General features: G+C 43.9%; 2 protein-coding genes across 3 annotated transcripts in view; both read right to left on the bottom strand.

Annotated features, from left to right (window-relative positions):
- Positions 1-4,542: 4,542 nt before the first annotated feature.
- Positions 4,543-7,294, bottom strand: LOC118947009 (autotransporter adhesin BpaC-like). 2 transcript variants are annotated; one of them, XM_036972004.1, is made up of 2 exons: positions 5,503-7,294; positions 4,543-5,442 (listed from the first exon to the last, which is right to left on the bottom strand). In XM_036972004.1, exons 1-2 carry the CDS (start codon positions 5,841-5,843, stop codon positions 4,584-4,586), a joined length of 1,200 nt encoding a protein of 399 aa, XP_036827899.1. In that variant the 5' UTR covers positions 5,844-7,294; the 3' UTR covers positions 4,543-4,583. The 2 variants fall into 2 exon arrangements, with proteins under 2 accessions (XP_036827899.1, XP_036827898.1); XM_036972003.1 differs by having other exon boundaries at positions 4,543-5,379; positions 5,421-7,278.
- A 91-nt stretch (positions 7,295-7,385) lies between these two features.
- The window catches only part of LOC110516484 (testican-3-like), a gene marked incomplete at its 5' end in the record, with an annotated part of 23,246 nt that continues 10,798 nt past the window's right edge, over positions 7,386-19,833 (bottom strand). The window contains 3 exons of the mRNA XM_036972027.1: positions 7,386-8,379; positions 11,017-11,154; positions 11,257-11,319. Coding sequence (XP_036827922.1) covers positions 8,213-8,379; positions 11,017-11,154; positions 11,257-11,319 — 368 coding nt within the window. The remainder of the gene's footprint in view (positions 8,380-11,016; positions 11,155-11,256; positions 11,320-19,833) is intronic.

Here is a 19,833-nt window from a genome sequence, read left to right as displayed (position 1 = left end):
ACTTGAAGAAACTTTAGAAGTTCTCTAAATGTTCCACGTTGACTGACCTTCACCTTCCTGACCAAGGCCTTTCTCCCCCGATTGCTCAGTTTGGCTCAGTTCCACTTCTTCCATTGAATAATGATGGATGCCACTGTGTTCTTGGGGACCTTCACCTTCCTGACCAAGGCCTTTCTCCCCCGATTGCTCAGTTTGGCTCAGTTCCACTTCTTCCATTGAATAATGATGGATGCCACTGTGTTCTTGGGGACCTTCAATGCTGCAGAAATGTGTTGCTACCCTTCCCCAGATCTTTTCTTCAACACAATCCTGTCTCTCAGCTCTACGGACAATTCCTTCAACCTCATGGCTTGGTTTTTGCTCTGACATGTACTGTCAACTGTGGGACCTAATATAGACAGGTGTGCGCCTTTCCAAGTCATGTCCAATCAAATTTTCTACAGGTGGACTCCAAGTTGTAGAAACATCTCAAGGATGATCAATGGAAACAGGATGCACCTGAGCTCAATTTCGAGTCTCATAGCAAAGGGTCTGAATACTTAAGTAAATTAGGTTTTCTGTTATTTCTAACAACCTGTTTTCACTTTGTCATTCTGGGTTATTGTGATGTCATTCTGGGTTATTGTGATGTCATTATGCGGTATTATGATGTCATTATGGGGTATTATGATGTCATTATGGGGTTTCGTGATGTCATTATGGGGTTTTGTGATGTCATTATGGGGTATTGTGATGTCATTATGGGGTATTGTGATGTCATTATGAGGTATTGTGATGTCATTATGGAGTATTATGTGTAGATTGATGATGAAGAAAATCCATTTTAGAATATTGCTGAAAGGTCTTAAAATGTGGAATGAGTCAAGGGGTCTGAATACTTCCCGAATGGGACTGTATATTTATATTTCGGACTCTGACATTGTTCGTTCCGATATTTCTTAATTCCTTTCTTTTTAATTTGTGGGATTTGTGTGTATTGTTTTGTATTGTTAGGTATCACTGTTAGGTCTGGGAACAGAAGCATTTAGCTGAACCTGGGACAACATCTAATAATATGTGTGTACCTGACCAATACCACCTTATTTTATTGTACATTCACTGAGCTCCTCTACTGGGGGTTGATGGTTGGTCCTAATTCCTCATTTCAATACTGTTCTTCTTAAATCCTGTTTTGTTTTGTCATTATGTGGTATTGTGTGTAGATTGCTGATAAAACAAGTAATTTAATCCATGTTAGAATTAGGCTGTAAAGTAACTAAAAATGGAAAAGGGGAAGGGGTCTGTATCCTTTCTGAATTCCCTGTATATAGTACAGTACTAACCTATATAGTACAGTACTAACCTATATATTACAGTACTAACCTATATAGTACAGTACTAACCCATATATTACAGTACTAACCTATATAGTACAGTACTAACCTATATATTACAGTACTAACCTATATAGTACAGTACTAACCTATATATTACAGTACTAACCTATATAGTACAGTACTAACCCATATAGTACAGTACTAACCCATATATTACAGTACTAACCTATATAGTACAGTACTAACCTATATAGTACAGTACTAACCTATATATTACAGTACTAACCTATATAGTACAGTACTAACACATATAGTACAGTATTAACCTATATAGTACAGTACTAACCTATATAGTACAGTACTAACCTATATATTACAGTACTAACCCATATAGTACAGTACTAACCTATATATTACAGTACTAACCTATATAGTACAGTACTAACCCATATAGTACAGTACTAACCTATATATTACAGTACTAACCTATATAGTACAGTACTAACCCATATAGTACAGTACTAACCCATATATTACAGTACTAACCTATATAGTACAGTACTAACCTATATAATACAGTACTAACCCTAAATAGTACAGTAATAACCTATATATTACAGTACTGACCTATATATTACAGTACTAACCTATATAGTACAGTATATAGTACAGTATTGACCTATATAGTACAGTAATAACCTATATAGTACAGTAATAACCTATATAGTACAGTACTAACCTATATAGCACAGTACTAACCTATATAATACAGTAATAACCTATATAGTACAGTAATAACCTGTATATAACAGTAATAACCTATATGGTACAGTAATAACCTATATAGTACAGTATATAGTACAGTACTGACCTATATAGTACAGTACTGACCTATATAGTACAGTACTAACCAAAATAGTACAGTAATAACCTATATAGTACAGTACTAACCTATATAGAACAGTAATAACCTATATAGTACAGTATATAGTACAGTACTGACCTATACAGTACAGTACTAACCTATATAGTACAGTAATAACCTACATAGTACAGTACTGACCTATATAGTACAGTAATAACCTATATAGTACTGTATATAGTACAGTACTGACCTATATAGTACAGTACAGACCTATATAGTACAGTACTAACCAAAATAGTACAATAATAACCTATATAGTACAGAACTAACCTATATAGTACAGTAATAACCTATATAGAACAGTAATAACATAGACAGTACAGTATATAGTACAGTACTGACCTATATAGTACAGTACTAACCTATATAGTACAGTACTGACCTATATAGTACAGTACTAACCTATATAGTACAGTACTAACCTATATAGAACAGTAATAACCTATATAGTACAGTATATAGTACAGTATTGACCTATATAGTACAGTAATAACCCATATAGTACAGTAATAACCTATATAGTACAGTACTAACCTATATAGTACAGTATATAGTACAGTATTGACCTATATAGTACAGTAATAACCTATATAGTACAGTACTAACCTATATAGCACAGTACTAACCTATATAATACAGTAATAACCTATATAGTACAGTACTGACCTATATAGTACAGTAATAACCTATAAAGTACTGTATATATCACAGTACTGACCTATATAGTACAGTACTGACCTATATAGTACAGTACTAACCAAAATAGTACAGTAATAACCTATATAGTACAGTACTGACCTATATAGTACAGTAATAACCTATATAGTACAGTATATAGTACAGTACTGACCTATATAGTACAGTACTAACCTATATAGTACAGTATTAACCTTTATAGTACATTAATAACCTATATAGTACAGTAATAACCTATATAGTACAGTAATAACCTATATAGTACAGTACTAACCTATATAGTACAGTATTAACCTATAGAGTACAGTAATAACCTATATAGTACAGTATTAACCTATATAGAACAGTACCAACCTATATATTACAGTACTAACCTATATAGTACAGTACTGACCTATATAGTACAGTAATAACCTAAATAGTACAGTACTAACCTATATAGCACAGTACTAACCTATATAATACAGTAATAACCTATATAGTACAGTACTAACCTATATAGTACAGTAATAACCTATATAGTACAGTAATAACCTATATAGAACAGTAATAACCTATATAGTACAGTATATAGTACAGTACTGACCTATATAGTACAGTACTAACTTATATAGTACAGTAATAACCTATATAGTACAATACTAACCTATATAGTACAGTAATAACCTATATAGTACTGTATATAGTACAGTACTGACCTATATAGTACAGTACTAACCTATATAGTACAGTATTAACCTATATAGTACATTAATAACCTATATAGTACAGTATATAGTAAAGTACTGGCCTATATAGTACAATACTAACCTATATAGTACAGTAATAACCTATATAGTACAGTACTAACCTATGTAGTACAGTACTGACCTATATAGTACAGTAATGACCTATATAGTACAGTATATAGTACAGTACTTACCTATATAGTACAGTACTTACCTATATAGTACAGTATTAACCTTTATAGTACATTAATAATCTATATAGTACAGTAATAACCTATCTAGTACAGTACTAACCTATATAGTACAGTAATAACCTATATAGTACAGTACTTACCTATATAGTACAGTATTAACCTTTATAGTACATTAATAACCTATATAGTACAGTAATAACCTATATAGTACAGTAATAACCTATATAGTACAGTACTAACCTATATAGTACAGTATTAACCTATAGAGTACAGTAATAACCTATATAGTACAGTACTAACCTATATAGTACAGTACTAACCTATATAGTACAGTATTAACCTATATAGTACAGTACTAACCTATATAGTACAGTACTAACCTATATAGTACAGTAATAACCTATATAGTACAGTACTAACCTATATAGTACAGTACTAACCTATATAGTACAGTAATAACCTATATAATAACCTACCTGTTAAAATAAATAAGTCAGACAGACAGACAGACAGGCAGGCAGACAGACAGACAATCAGGCAGACAGTCAGACAGATGGACAGGTAGACAGGCAGGCAGGCAGACAGACAGACAGACAGACAGACAGACAGACAGACAGACAGACAGACAGACAGACAGACAGTCAGATAGACAGGTAAACAGACAGGTCTTTGGTCAATATATATTTTTTATTACAGTCAATTAAATACATTTTAAAAATGCCTTTTATTTATTTTTCCTAAAACCATATACGTGGGGTGATTCCCAATGTCGCCTTCTCTGATCCAGAACGACCCATAGGGTTGGTCCTAGTAGTGCAGTCTGATCCAGAACGACCCATAGGGTTGGCCCTAGTAGTGCAGTCTGATCCAGAACGACCCATAGGGTTGGCCCTAGTAGTGCAGTCTGATCCAGAACGACCCATAGGGTTGGCCCTAGTAGTGCAGTCTGATCCAGAACGACCCATAGGATTGGCCCTAGTAGTGCAGTCTGATCCAGAACGACCCATAGGGTTGGCCCTAGTAGTGCAGTCTGATCCAGAACGACCCATAGGGTTGGTCCTAGTAGTGCAGTCTGATTCAGAACGACCCATAGGATTGGTCCTAGTAGTGCAGTCTGATCCAGAACGACCCATAGGATTGGCCCTAGTAGTGCAGTCTGATCCAGAACGACCCATAGGGTTGGCCCTAGTAGTGCAGTCTGATCCAGAACGACCCATAGGATTGGCCCTAGTAGTGCAGTCTGATCCAGAACGACCCATAGGGTTGGCCCTATTAGTGCAGTCTGATCCAGAACGACCCATAGGGTTGGTCCTAGTAGTGCAGTCTGATCCAGAACGACCCATAGGATTGGCCCTAGTAGTGCAGTCTGATCCAGAACGACCCATAGGGTTGGCCCTATTAGTGCAGTCTGATCCAGAACGACCCATAAGGTTGGCCCTATTAGTGCAGTCTGATCCAGAACGACCCATAGGGTTGGCCCTATTAGTGCAGTCTGATCCAGAACGACCCATAGGGTTGCCCTAGTAGTGCAGTCTGATCCAGAACGACCCATAGGGTTGGCCCTAGTAGTGCAGTGACCCAATGTTGCCTTGTCTGATTCAGAACGACCCATAGGATTGGCCCTAATAGTGCAGTGACCCAATGTCGCCTTGTCTGATCCAGAACGACCCATAGGATTGGCCCTAGTAGTGCAGTCTGATCCAGAACGACCCATAGGGTTGGCCCTATTAGTGCAGTCTGATCCAGAACGACCCATAGGATTGGCCCTAGTAGTGCAGTCTGATCCAGAACGACCCATAGGGTTGGCCCTAGTAGTGCAGTCTGATCCAGAACGACCCATAGGGTTGGCCCTAGTAGTGCAGTGACCCAATGTCGCCTTGTCTGATCCAGAACGACCCATAGGGTTGGCCCTAGTAGTGCAGTCTGATCCAGAACGACCCATAGGGTTGGCCCTATTAGTGCAGTCTGATCCAGAACGACCCATAGGGTTGCCCTAGGATTCAGACCATGTTCCTATGGGCTCAGTGGACTATATAGGGAATAGAGAGTCATTTGGGATTCAGATCTGGTTCCTATGGGCTCAGTGGACTATATAGGGAATAGAGAGTCATTTGGGATTCAGATCTGGTTCCTATGGGCTCAGTGGACTATATAGGGAATAGAGAGTCATTTGGGATTCAGACCATGTTCCTATGGGCTCAGTGGACTATATAGGGAATAGAGAGTCATTTGGGATTCAGATCTTGTTCCTATGGGCTCAGTTGACTATATAGGGAATAGAGAGTCATTTGGGATTCAGATCTGGTTCCTATGGGCTCAGTTGACTATATAGGGAATAGAGAGTCATTTGGGATTCAGATCTGGTTCCTATGGACTCAGTGGACTATATAGGGAATAGAGAGTCATTTGGGATTAAGATCTGGTTCCTATGGGCTCAGTGGACTATATAGGGAATAGAGAGTCATTTGGGATTCAGATCTGGTTCCTATGGGCTCAGTGGACTATATAGGGAATAGAGAGTCATTTGGGATTCAGATCTGGTTCCTATGGGCTCAGTTGACTATATAGGGAATAGAGAGTCATTTGGGATTCAGATCTGGTTCCTATGGGCTCAGTGGACTATATAGGGAATAGAGAGTCATTTGGGATTCAGACCATGTTCCACTTGGCTCAGTGGACTATATAAGGAACAGAGAGTCATTTGGGATTCAGACCATGTTTCTATGGGCTCAGTGGACGACATAGGGAATAGAGAGTTATTTGGGATTCAGATCAGGTTCCTATGGGCTCAGTGGACTATATAGGGAATAGAGAGTCATTTGGGATTCAGATCTGGTTCCTATGGGCTCAGTGGACTATATAGGGAATAGAGAGTCATTTGGGATTCAGATCTGGTTCCTATGGGCTCAGTGGACTATATAGGGAATAGAGAGTCATTTGGGATTCAGATCTGGTTCCTATGGGCTCAGTGGACTATATAGGGAATAGAGAGTCATTTGGGATTCAGATCTGGTTCCTATGGGCTCAGTGGACTATATAGGGAATAGAGAGTCATTTGGGATTCAGATCTGGTACATTCTTTTTAGAAGCAATTCACTATAAAAATAGTTTGTGATTTGTTCCACACTGTTATTTGTTTCTCCACAGTCATATCAGCCCTGGTCTAAAGTAGGGCCCTACATAGAGACTAGGGGTTAGACCGTAGGGCCCTGGTCTAAAGTAGGGCCCTACATAGAGACTAGAGGGCCATTTGGGACTCGTGTTTAATCACTACCTAATGTCTAATCAGTTTCTGTTTCTATTGGAAAACAATAGACATTAGAATACAGAAACATTCTCTCCATCATCACTGGGACACAGGTAACGATAGAGGAGAGGAGAGGAGATAGGAGGGGGAAGAGGAAGAGAGAGGAGAGGAGATAGGAGAGGAGAGGAGATAGGAGGGAGGAGAGGAAGAGAGAGGAGAGGAGATAGTAGGGAGGAGAGGAAGAGAGGAGAGGAAAAGAGGAGATAGGAGGGAGGAGAGGAAGAGAGGAGATAGGAGGGAGGAGAGGAAGAGAGGAGAGGAGATAGGAGGGAGGAGAGGAAAAGAGGATATAGGAAGGAGGAGAGGAGATAGGAGGGAGGAGAGGAAGAGAGAGGAGAGGACACGCTGATTGTCCAATAAGGAAAGGGCTCATTGCACATGTGACTACATCCACAGCTTGTGATTGGCTGTTGATAAACTAGTCTCTAAACTCTGATTGGTCGTTGAAGTTCTCGCTGATTGGACGACTCCCCGGAGTTACAGCCACGCAGGCCATTCAAAAGTTAGACGGCAGAGAAAGTGAAAACATAAACAAACGTTTACCAGCTATGAAAGGTGGGCTAGTCATTATGACATCATACACAGCAAGGTCACTTCCTGCTTACGGGACAACACCAACAACAGAATTCTAATCTGCCAAGACGGCTATGCTGTGATTTTCCTGATGCGGAAACACCACAAAGGGACCCATAGATCACAATTCCGTTGTTGTTGTTGTTTTTTGTTGATGACGTCTGTTATTTACAGGAAGTCGTCCCCCCCCCCCCCCCCAATTTGTACAATGATGTCAAATTGCAGAGTCCACCTTAAGTTAGGAACAGACAACAAACACAGAGTGGGCCATCCCAAATGGTGCCCTGTACACTATGTAGTGAACTGCCTTCCCCCAGCACCCAATGGGCCCTGGGGAACTGACTAGGGTATAGGGGGACATTTGAGACACAGAAGAGAGAGAGAAAAATGTCTTTAGTCTGTTAGCGGTGACGAGGTCGCCTAGCAACTATTCTTGCTGCTGAAGTCCCCTGGCAAAGTGCAGAGTGACGGAGTTACGACAGATATCTTTCCTCTCCGTCATAGTTGTCCTCGTCTTCGTCATCTTCATCATCGATCTGGTCGCTCAGGACGAAGGCATCATCTTCATCATCGTCATAGTCGTCGTCGGAGAAGAGAGAGTCTCCGCTGCCCTGGTCTCCAGATGATTCCAACACCACCCCTACAGAACACAGGAACCAGGAAGGAACTACTGTTAAACACCACCCTACAGAACACAGGAACCAGGAAGGAACTACTGTTAAACACCCCCCTACAGAACACAGGAACCAGGAAGGAACTACTGTTAAACACCACCCTACAGAACACAGGAACCAGGAAGGATCTACTGTTAAACACCACCCCTACAGAACACAGGAACCAGGAAGGAACTACTGTTAAACACCACCCTGCAGAACACAGGAAGGAACTACTGTTAAACACCACCCTACAGAACACAGGAACCAGGAAGGAACTACTGTTAAACACCCCCCTACAGAACACAGGAACCAGGAATAAACTACTGTTAAACACCACCCTACAGAACACAGGAACCAGGAAGAAACTCAGGTTAAACACCACCCCACAGAAAACAGGAACCAGGAAGGAACTTAGGTTAAACACCACCCTACATAACACAGGAACCAGGAAGGAACTTAGGTTAAACACCACCCTACAGAACACAGGAACCAGGAAGGAACTACTGTTAAACACCCCCCCCCCCCCCTACAGAACACAGGAACCAGGAAGGAACTACTGTTAAACACCACCCCTACAGAACACAGGAACCAGGAAGGAACTACTGTTAAACACCACCCCTATAGAACACAGGAACCAGGAAGGAACTACTGTTAAACACCCCCCTACAGAACACAGGAACCAGGAAGGAACTACTGTTAAACACCCCCCTACAGAACACAGGAACCAGGAAGGAACTACTGTTAAACACCCCCCTACAGAACACAGGAACCAGGAAGGAACTACTGTTAAACACCCCCCCTACAGAACACAGGAACCAGGAAGGAACTCAGGTTAAACACCACCCCTACAGAACACAGGAACCAGGAAGGAACTACTGTTAAACACCACCCTGCAGAACACAGGAACCAGGAAGGAACTACTGTTAAACACCCCCCTACAGAACACAGGAACCAGGAAGGAACTCAGGTTAAACACCACCCTGCAGAACACAGGAACCAGGAAGGAACTACTGTTAAACACCACCCTACAGAACACAGGAACCAGGAAGGAACTACTGTTAAACACCACCCTACAGAACACAGGAACCAGGAAGGAACTACTGTTAAACACCACCCTACAGAACACAGGAACCAGGAAGGAACTACTGTTAAACACCCCCCTACAGAACACAGGAACCAGGAAGGAACTACTGTTCAACACCCCCCCCTACAGAACACAGGAACCAGGAAGGAACTCAGGTTAAACACCACCCCTACAGAACACAGGAACCAGGAAGGAACTACTGTTAAACACCACCCTGCAGAACACAGGAACCAGGAAGGAACTACTGTTAAACACCCCCCTACAGAACACAGGAACCAGGAAGGAACTCAGGTTAAACACCACCCCTACAGAACACAGGAACCAGGAAGGAACTACTGTTAAACACCACCCTACAGAACACAGGAACCAGGAAGGAACTACTGTTAAACACCCCCCCTACAGAACACAGGAACCAGGAAGGAACTCAGGTTAAACACCACCCCTACAGAACACAGGAACCAGGAAGGAATTACTGTTAAACACCCCCCCTACAGAACACAGGAACCAGGAAGGAACTCAGGTTAAACACCACCCTACAGAACACAGGAACCAGGAAGGAATTACTGTTAAACACCCCCCCTACAGAACACAGGAACCAGGAAGGAACTCAGGTTAAACACCACCCCTACAGAACACAGGAACCAGGAAGGAACTACTGTTAAACACCCCCCTACAGAACACAGGAACCAGGAAGGAACTCAGGTTAAACACCACCCTGCAGAACACAGGAACCAGGAAGGAACTACTGTTAAACACCACCCTACAGAACACAGGAACCAGGAAGGAACTACTGTTAAACACCATCCTACAGAACACAGGAACCAGGAAGGAACTACTGTTAAACACCACCCTACAGAACACAGGAACCAGGAAGGAACTACTGTTAAATACTACCGTACAGAACACAGTAACCAGGAAGGAACTACTGTTAAACACCACCCTACAGAACACAGGAACCAGGAAGGAACTACTGTTAAACACCACCCTACAGAACACAGGAACCAGTTCTGTCCTTGAGCTGTTCTTGTTTTTTAATGTTCTGTTTTATGTTTCATGTTTTCCTGATCAATTACCAAAATAACCTAAATCAGGTGGTCAGTCGGTCAGCCAACCACTAAGTCAGTCAGTCAGTCAGTCAGTCAGTCAGTCAGTCGGTCATCCAACCACTAAGTCAGTCAGTCAGTCAGTCAGTCAGTCAGTCGGTCAGCCAACCACTAAGTCAGTCAGTCAGTCAGTCAGTCGGTCAGCCAACCACTAAGTCAGTCAGTCAGTCAGTCAGTCAGTCAGTCAGTCGGTCAGCCAACCACTAAGTCAGTCAGTCAGTCAGTCAGTCGGTCAGCCAACCACTAAGTCAGTCAGTCAGTCGGTCAGCCAACCACTAAGTCAGTCAGTCAGTCAGTCGGTCAGCCAACCGCTAAGCCAGTCAGTCAGTCAGTCAGTCAATCAATCAATCATGTTACGATCAACTTTTTATCGGCATCAAACCAATTAGTTAGTTGGAAATGATTTCCCCCCAGAATGCTTAGTGCGGACCTACCACAGTCTGCTGCTCCGTGGGTCCGTGACCCTGCGACCTCGTTGCCATAGCGATCGACACACCAGCACTGTCCGCTGCTGCCGTGGCACTGGTGGGACCGGTAGTAGCCCTCTGCGTCACACACTGGCAGGTACTGACCTAGAGGTCAGGGGTTTAGAGGTCAAAGGTTATAGAGGTCAGGGGTCGTAGAGGTCAGGGGTCATAGAGAGAGAGAGGTTAGTGTGTACGTTGGAGACTCACCCGGTAGCTTCTCCGTAGCCTGTTTCTTGTTAATACTGGTCAGTTCAGACCAACAGGGGGAGTCTGGAGAGGAGAGACGGAACACATCAGGGGTGTATTCATTCGTGTACATCGTAGCACAACGGTTTTGCAGCAGAAAACAAAAACAAGTGTTTCTTATTGGACAAGATCAGCTAAGTCCCTCCCTGTTTCAACCCATCTTGGGTCTGTTTGGTTCCTAGTGAATAAATCCCTGGACTATGATCACACAAATAATGAATGACCAGAAACACAGTTTATTAAATGTGCTTATGTTTTTATAACTTGTTACATTTCTGCGTACGATCATTTCTTTCATTACGAGTCAAGTTTCTAAAATGTCTGTACGCTCCCATGAATAAAGTTGTGTTGGTCAGAAATAAGCATGTTTCATTTATAAATCATGTAAAGTTGATAGTTTACTGTCTAGTTGAAGATTTATAAATGCCATTGTTGCTGTGGATTTGTAGCCTGGAGAAATCCAGTCTGTCATGTTTGGTAATGACACAGGGTACAAGCAGTGGAAGGTTAGCATGAAACAGGTTCTGCATTTCAGGCTAGTGGATTTAGTGGGACTTTAGTACAGCCAGCCAGCACACTGAAAGACTACAACCCCTGCCAGCCAGCACACTGAAATACTACAACACACAGCCAGCCAGCACACTGAAACACCACAGCCTGCCAGCACACTGAAACATTACAACCCCTGCCAGCCAGCACACTGAAAGACTACAACACCCAGCCAGCACACTGAAAGACTACAACACCCAGCCAGCACACTGAAAGACTACAACCCCAGCCAGCACACTGAAACACTACAACCCCAGCCAGCCAGCACACTGAAACACTACAACCCCAGCCAGCACACTGAAAGACTACAACCCCAGCCAGCACACTGAAAGACTACAACCCCAGCCAGCCAGCACACTGAAAGACTACAACCCCAGCCAGCCAGCACACTGAAACACAACAACCTCAGCCAGCCAGCACACTGAAAGACTACAACCCCAGCCAGCCAGCACACTGAAACACTACAACCCCAGCCAGTCAGCACACTGAAACACTACAACCCCAGCCAGCCAGCACACTGAAACACTACAACCCCAGCCAGCACACTGAAACACTACAACCCCAGCCAGCACACTGAAACACTACAACCCCAGCCAGCACACTGAAACACTACAACCCCAGCCAGCACACTGAAACACTACAACCCCAGCCAGCCAGCACACTGAAAAACTACAACCCCAGCCAGCACACTGAAACACTACAACCCCAGCCAGCCAGCACACTGAAACACTACAACCCCAGCCAGCCAGCACACTGAAACACTACAACCCCAGCCAGCACACTGAAAGACTACAACCCCAGCCAGCACACTGAAATAGTACAACCTGCCAGCACACTTAAACAGTACAACCTGCCAGCACACTTAAACACTACAACCGCAGCCAGCACACTGAAACACTACAATCCCAGCCAGCACACTGAAACACTACAACCCTAGCCAGCACACTGAAACACTACAACCCCAGCCAGCACACTGAAACACTACAACCCCAGCCAGCACACTGAAACAATATAACCCCTGCCAGCCAGCACACTGAAACACTACAACCCCAGCCAGCACACTGAAACACTACAACCTGCCAGCCAGCACACTTAAACACTACAGCCCCAGCCAGCACACTGAAACACTACAACCCCAGCCAGCCAGCACACTGAAAGACTACAACACCCAGCCAGCCAGCACACTGATGGACTACAACCCCAGCCAGCACACTGAAAGACTACAACACCCAGCCAGCACACTGAAACACTACAACCCCAGCCAGCACACTGAAACATTACAACCCCAGCCAGCACACTGAAACAATACAACCCCAGCCAGCACACTGAAAGACTACAATCCCAGCCAGCACACTGAAACACTACAACACCCAGCCAGCACACTGAAACACTACAACCCCAGCCAGCACACTGAAACACTACAACCCCAGCCAGCACATTGAAACACTATAACCCCAGCCAGCCAGAACACTGAAACACTACAACCCCAGCCAGCACACTGAAACACTACAACACCCAGCCAGCACACTGAAACACTACAACACCCAGCCAGTACACTGAAACACTACAACCCCAGCCAGCACACTGAAAGACTACAACCCCTGCCAGCACACTGAACGACTACAACACCCAGCCATCACACTGAAAGACTACAACACTGGTCAGCCAGCACACTGAAAGACTACAACACCCAGCCAGCACACTGAAAGACTACAATCCCTGACAGCAAGCACACTGAAAGACTACAACCAAGCCAGGACACTGAAACACTACAACCCCTGCCAGCCAGTCATTCCAGCTGCAGCAATCAGCTCTAACGAGACCTGACACACCTGAACAGGATGTACTGGGATAGGCCTCCAGGTAGAAATACATGGTGTCTATACCGTAGATCACCTGTCTATACCGTAGATCACCTGTCTATACCGTAGATCACCTGTCTATATTGTAGATCACTTGTCTATACCGTAGATCACCTGTCTATACCGTAGATCAACTGTCTATACCGTGGTTCTCCTGTCTATACCGTAGATCACCTGTCTATACCGAAGATCACCTGTCTATACCGAAGATCACCTGTCTATACCGTAGATCACCTGTCTATACCGTAGATCACCTGTCTATACCGTAGATCACCTGTCTATACCGTAGATCACCTGTCTATACCGTAGATCACCTGTCTATACCGTAGATCACCTGTCTATATTGTAGATCACTTGTCTATACCGTAGATCACCTGTCTATACCGTAGATCAACTGTCTATACCGTGGTTCTCCTGTCTATACCGTAGATCACCTGTCTATACCGTGGATCACTTGTCTATACCGTAGATCACCTGTCTATACCGTGGATCACCTGTCTATACCGTAGATCACCTGTCTATACCGTAGATCACCTGTCTATACCGTAGATCACCTGTCTATACCGTGGTTCATATTGTCTATACCGTGGTTCACCTGTCTATACCGTTGTTTACCTGTCTATACCGTAGATCACCTGTCTATACCGTGGTTCACCTGTCTATACCGTAGATCACCTGTCTATACCGTGGTTCACCTGTCTATACCGTGGTTCACCTGTCTATACCGTAGATCACCTGTCTATACCGTAGATCACCTGTCTATACCGTGGATCACCTGTCTATACCGTAGATCACCTGTCTATACCATCGATCACCTGTCTATACCGTAGATCACCTGTCTATACCGTAGATCACCTGTCTATACCGTAGATCACCTGTCTATACCGTAGATCACCTGTCTATACCGTGGTTCACCTGTCTATACCGTAGATCACCTGTCTATACCGTAGATCACCTGTCTATACCGTAGATCACCTGTCTATACCGTGGTTCACCTGTCTATACCATGGTTCGTTCACCTGTCTATACCGTAGATCACCTGTCTATACCGTGGATCACCTGTCTATACCGTGGTTCACCTATCTATACCATAGATTGCCTGTCTATACCGTAGATCACCTGTCTATACCGTAGATCACCTGTCTATACCGTGGATCACCTGTCTATTCCGTAGATCACCTGTCTATACCGTAGATTACCTGTCTATACCGTAGATCACCTGTCTATACCGTAGATCACCTGTCTATACCGTAGATCACCTGTCTATAACGTAGATCACCTGTCTATACTGTGGTTCACCTGTCTATACCGTAGATCACCTGTCTATACCGTAGATCACCTGTCTATACCGTGGATCACCTGTCTATACCGTAGATCACCTGTCTATACCGTAGATCACCTGTCTATACCGTAGATCATCTGTCTATACCGTGAATCACCTGTCTATACCGTAGATCACCTGTCAATACCGTAGATCACCTGTCTATACCGTTGTTCACCTGTCTATACCATAGATCACATGTCTATACCGTAGATCACCTGTCTATAACGTAGATCACCTGTCTATACTGTGGTTCACCTGTCTATTCCGTAGATCACCTGTCTATACCGTAGATTACCTGTCTATACCGTAGATCACCTGTCTATACCGTAGATCACCTGTCTATACCGTAGATCACCTGTCTATAACGTAGATCACCTGTCTATACTGTGGTTCACCTGTCTATACCGTAGATCACCTGTCTATACCGTAGATCACCTGTCTATACCGTGGATCACCTGTCTATACCGTGAATCACCTGTCTATACCGTAGATCACCTGTCAATACCGTAGATCACCTGTCTATACCGTTGTTCACCTGTCTATACCATAGATCACATGTCAATACCGTAGATCACCTGTCTATACCGTTGTTCACCTGTCTATACCATAGATCAAATGTCTATACCGTAGATCACCTGTCTATACCGTGGTTCACCTGTCTATACCATGGTTCGTTCACCTGTCTATACCGTAGATCACCTGTCTATACCGTGGATCACCTGTCTATACCGTAGATCACCTGTCTATACCGTGGTTCACCTGTCTATACCGTAGATCACCTGTCTATACCGTTGTTCACCTGTCTATACCATAGATCACTTGTCTATACCGTAGATCACCTGTCTATACCGTGGTTCACCTGTCTATACCGTAGATCACCTGTCTATACCGTGGATCACCTGTCTATACCGTAGATCACCTGTCTATACCGTAGATCACCTGTCTATACCGTAGATCACCTGTCTATACCGTAGATCAACTGTCTATACTGTAGATCACCTGTCTATACCGTGGTTCACCTGTCTATACCGTGGTTCACCTGTCTATACCGTGGTTCACCTGTCTATACCGTGGTTCACCTGTCTATACCGTGGTTCACCTATCTATACCGTAGATCACCTGTCTATACTGTGGTTCACCTGTCTGTACCGTGGTTCACTTGTCTATACCGTAGATCACCTGTCTATACCGTAGATCACCTGTCTATACCGTGGATCACCTGTCTATACCGTGGTTCACCTGTCTATACCGTTGTTTACCTGTCTATACCGTAGATCACCTGTCTATACCGTAGATCACCTGTCAATACCGTAGATCACCTGTCTATACCGTTGTTCACCTGTCTATACCATAGATCACATGTCAATACCGTAGATCACCTGTCTATACCGTTGTTCACCTGTCTATACCATAGATCACATGTCTATACCGTAGATCACCTGTCTATACCGTGGTTCACCTGTCTATACCATGGTTCGTTCACCTGTCTATACCGTAGATCACCTGTCTATACCGTGGATCACCTGTCTATACCGTAGATCACCTGTCTATACCGTGGTTCACCTGTCTATACCGTAGATCACCTGTCTATACCGTTGTTCACCTGTCTATACCATAGATCACTTGTCTATACCGTAGATCACCTGTCTATACCGTGGTTCACCTGTCTATACCATGGTTCGTTCACCTGTCTATACCGTAGATCACCTGTCTATACCGTGGATCACCTGTCTATACCGTAGATCACCTGTCTATACCGTAGATCACCTGTCTATACCGTAGATCACCTGTCTATACCGTAGATCAACTGTCTATACTGTAGATCACCTGTCTATACCGTGGTTCACCTGTCTATACCGTGGTTCACCTGTCTATACCGTGGTTCACCTGTCTATACCGTGGTTCACCTGTCTATACCGTGGTTCACCTATCTATACCGTAGATCACCTGTCTATACTGTGGTTCACCTGTCTGTACCGTGGTTCACTTGTCTATACCGTAGATCACCTGTCTATACCGTAGATCACCTGTCTATACCGTGGATCACCTGTCTATACCGTGGTTCACCTGTCTATACCGTTGTTTACCTGTCTATACCGTAGATCACCTGTCTATACCGTAGATCACCTGTCTATACCGTAGATCAACTGTCTATACCGTAGATCACCTGTCTATATCGTGGTTCACCTGTCTATACCGTGGTTCACCTGTCTATACCGTGGTTCACCTGTCTATACCGTGGTTCACCTATCTATACCTTAGATCACCTGTCTATACTGTGGTTCACCTGTCTATACCGTGGTTCACCTGTCTATACCGTAGATCACCTGTCTATACCGTGGATCACCTGTCTATACCGTAGATCACCTGTCTATACCGTAGATCACCTGTCTATACCGTAGATCACCTGTCTATACCGTAGATCACCTGTCTATACCGTAGATCACCTGTCTATACCGTAGATCACCTGTCTATACCGTAGATCACCTGTCTATACCGTAGATCACCTGTCTATACCGTCGTTCACCTGTCTATACCGTAGATCACCTGTCTATACCGTGGTTCACCTGTCTATACCGTGGTTCACCTGTCTATACTGTGTTTCACCTGTCTATACCGTAGATCACCTGTCTATACCGTAGATCACCTGTCTATACCGTAGATCACCTGTCTATACCGTGGTTCACCTGTCTATACCATGGTTCGTTCACCTGTCTATACCGTAGATCACCTGTCTATACCGTGGTTCACCTGTCTATACTGTGTTTCACCTGTCTATACCGTAGATCACCTGTCTATACCATAGATCACATGTCTATACCGTAGATCACCTGTCTATACCGTGGTTCACCTGTCTATACCATGGTTCGTTCACCTGTCTATACCGTAGATCACCTGTCTATACCGTGGATCACCTGTCTATACCGTAGATCACCTGTCTATACCGTGGTTCACCTGTCTATACCGTAGATCACCTGTCTATACCGTTGTTCACCTGTCTATACCATAGATCACTTGTCTATACTGTAGATCACCTGTCTATACCGTGGTTCACCTGTCTATACCATGGTTCGTTCACCTGTCTATACCGTAGATCACCTGTCTATACCGTGGATCACCTGTCTATACCGTAGATCACCTGTCTATACCGTAGATCACCTGTCTATACCGTAGATCACCTGTCTATACCGTAGATCAACTGTCTATACTGTAGATCACCTGTCTATACCGTGGTTCACCTGTCTATACCGTGGTTCACCTGTCTATACCGTGGTTCACCTGTCTATACCGTGGTTCACCTGTCTATACCGTGGTTCACCTATCTATACCGTAGATCACCTGTCTATACTGTGGTTCACCTGTCTGTACCGTGGTTCACTTGTCTATACCGTAGATCACCTGTCTATACCGTAGATCACCTGTCTATACCGTGGATCACCTGTCTATACCGTGGTTCACCTGTCTATACCGTTGTTTACCTGTCTATACCGTAGATATCCTGTCTATACCGTAGATCACCTGTCTATACCGTAGATCAACTGTCTATACCGTAGATCACCTGTCTATATCGTGGTTCACCTGTCTATACCGTGGTTCACCTGTCTATACCGTGGTTCACCTGTCTATACCGTGGTTCACCTATCTATACCTTAGATCACCTGTCTATACTGTGGTTCACCTGTCTATACCGTGGTTCACCTGTCTATACCGTAGATCACCTGTCTATACCGTGGATCACCTGTCTATACCGTAGATCACCTGTCTATACCGTAGATCACCTGTCTATACCGTAGATCACCTGTCTATACCGTAGATCACCTGTCTATACCGTAGATCACCTGTCTATACCGTAGATCACCTGTCTATACCGTAGATCACCTGTCTATACCGTAGATCACCTGTCTATACCGTAGATCACCTGTCTATACCGTCGTTCACCTGTCTATACCGTAGATCACCTGTCTATACCGTGGTTCACCTGTCTATACCGTGGTTCACCTGTCTATACTGTGTTTCACCTGTCTATACCGTAGATCACCTGTCTATACCGTAGATCACCTGTCTATACCGTGGTTCACCTGTCTGTACCGTGGTTCACCTGTCTGTACCGTGGTTCACCTGTCTGTACGGTGGTTCACCTGTCTATACTGTAGATCACCTGTCTATACCGTAGATCACCTGTCTGTACCGTGGTTCACCTGTCTGTACGGTGGTTCACCTGTCTATACCGTAGATCACCTGTCTATACCGTAGATCACCTGTCTATACCGTGGTTCACCTGTCTATACCGTGGTTCACCTGTCTATACCGTGGTTCACCTGTCTATACCGTAGATCACCTGTCTATACCGTGGTTCACCTGTCTATACCGTAGATCACCTGTCTATACCGTAGATCACCTGTCTATACCGTAGATCACCTGTCTATACCGTGGTTCACCTGTCTATACTGTAGATCACCTGTCTATACCGTGGTTCACCTGTCTATACCTTAGATCACCTGTCCATACCGTGGTTCACCTAACTATACCGTGGTTTACCTGTCTATACCGTAGATCACCTGTCTATACCGTGGATCACCTGTCTATACCGTAGATCACCTGTCTATACCGTGGATCACCTGTCTATACCGTGGTTCACCTGTCTATACCGTAGATCACCTGTCTATACCGTGATTTACCTGTGTGTGTGTACCGTGGTTCACCTGTCTATACCGTGGTTCACCTGTCTATACCGTGGTTCACCTGTCTATACCGTGGTTCACCTATCTATACCGTAGATCACCTGTCTATACTGTGGTTCAC

This window comes from Oncorhynchus mykiss, unplaced genomic scaffold (assembly GCF_013265735.2).
Source record: "Oncorhynchus mykiss isolate Arlee unplaced genomic scaffold, USDA_OmykA_1.1 un_scaffold_87, whole genome shotgun sequence".
Taxonomy (NCBI): domain Eukaryota; kingdom Metazoa; phylum Chordata; class Actinopteri; order Salmoniformes; family Salmonidae; genus Oncorhynchus; species Oncorhynchus mykiss.
The sequence above is the reverse complement of the archived record's forward strand: the minus strand, read 5'-3'. Positions and strand labels throughout refer to the sequence as shown.

Coding starts and splice junctions, on each gene's coding strand:
- LOC118947009 (XM_036972003.1), bottom strand. CDS start 5,843: ATGGGTCGTTCTGGATCAGACTGCACTAATAGGGCCAACCCTATGGGT. Junction 5,380..5,420: donor TGGGTCACTGCACTACTAGG/GCCAACCCTATG, acceptor CTGCACTACTAG/GGCAACCCTATGGGTCGTTC.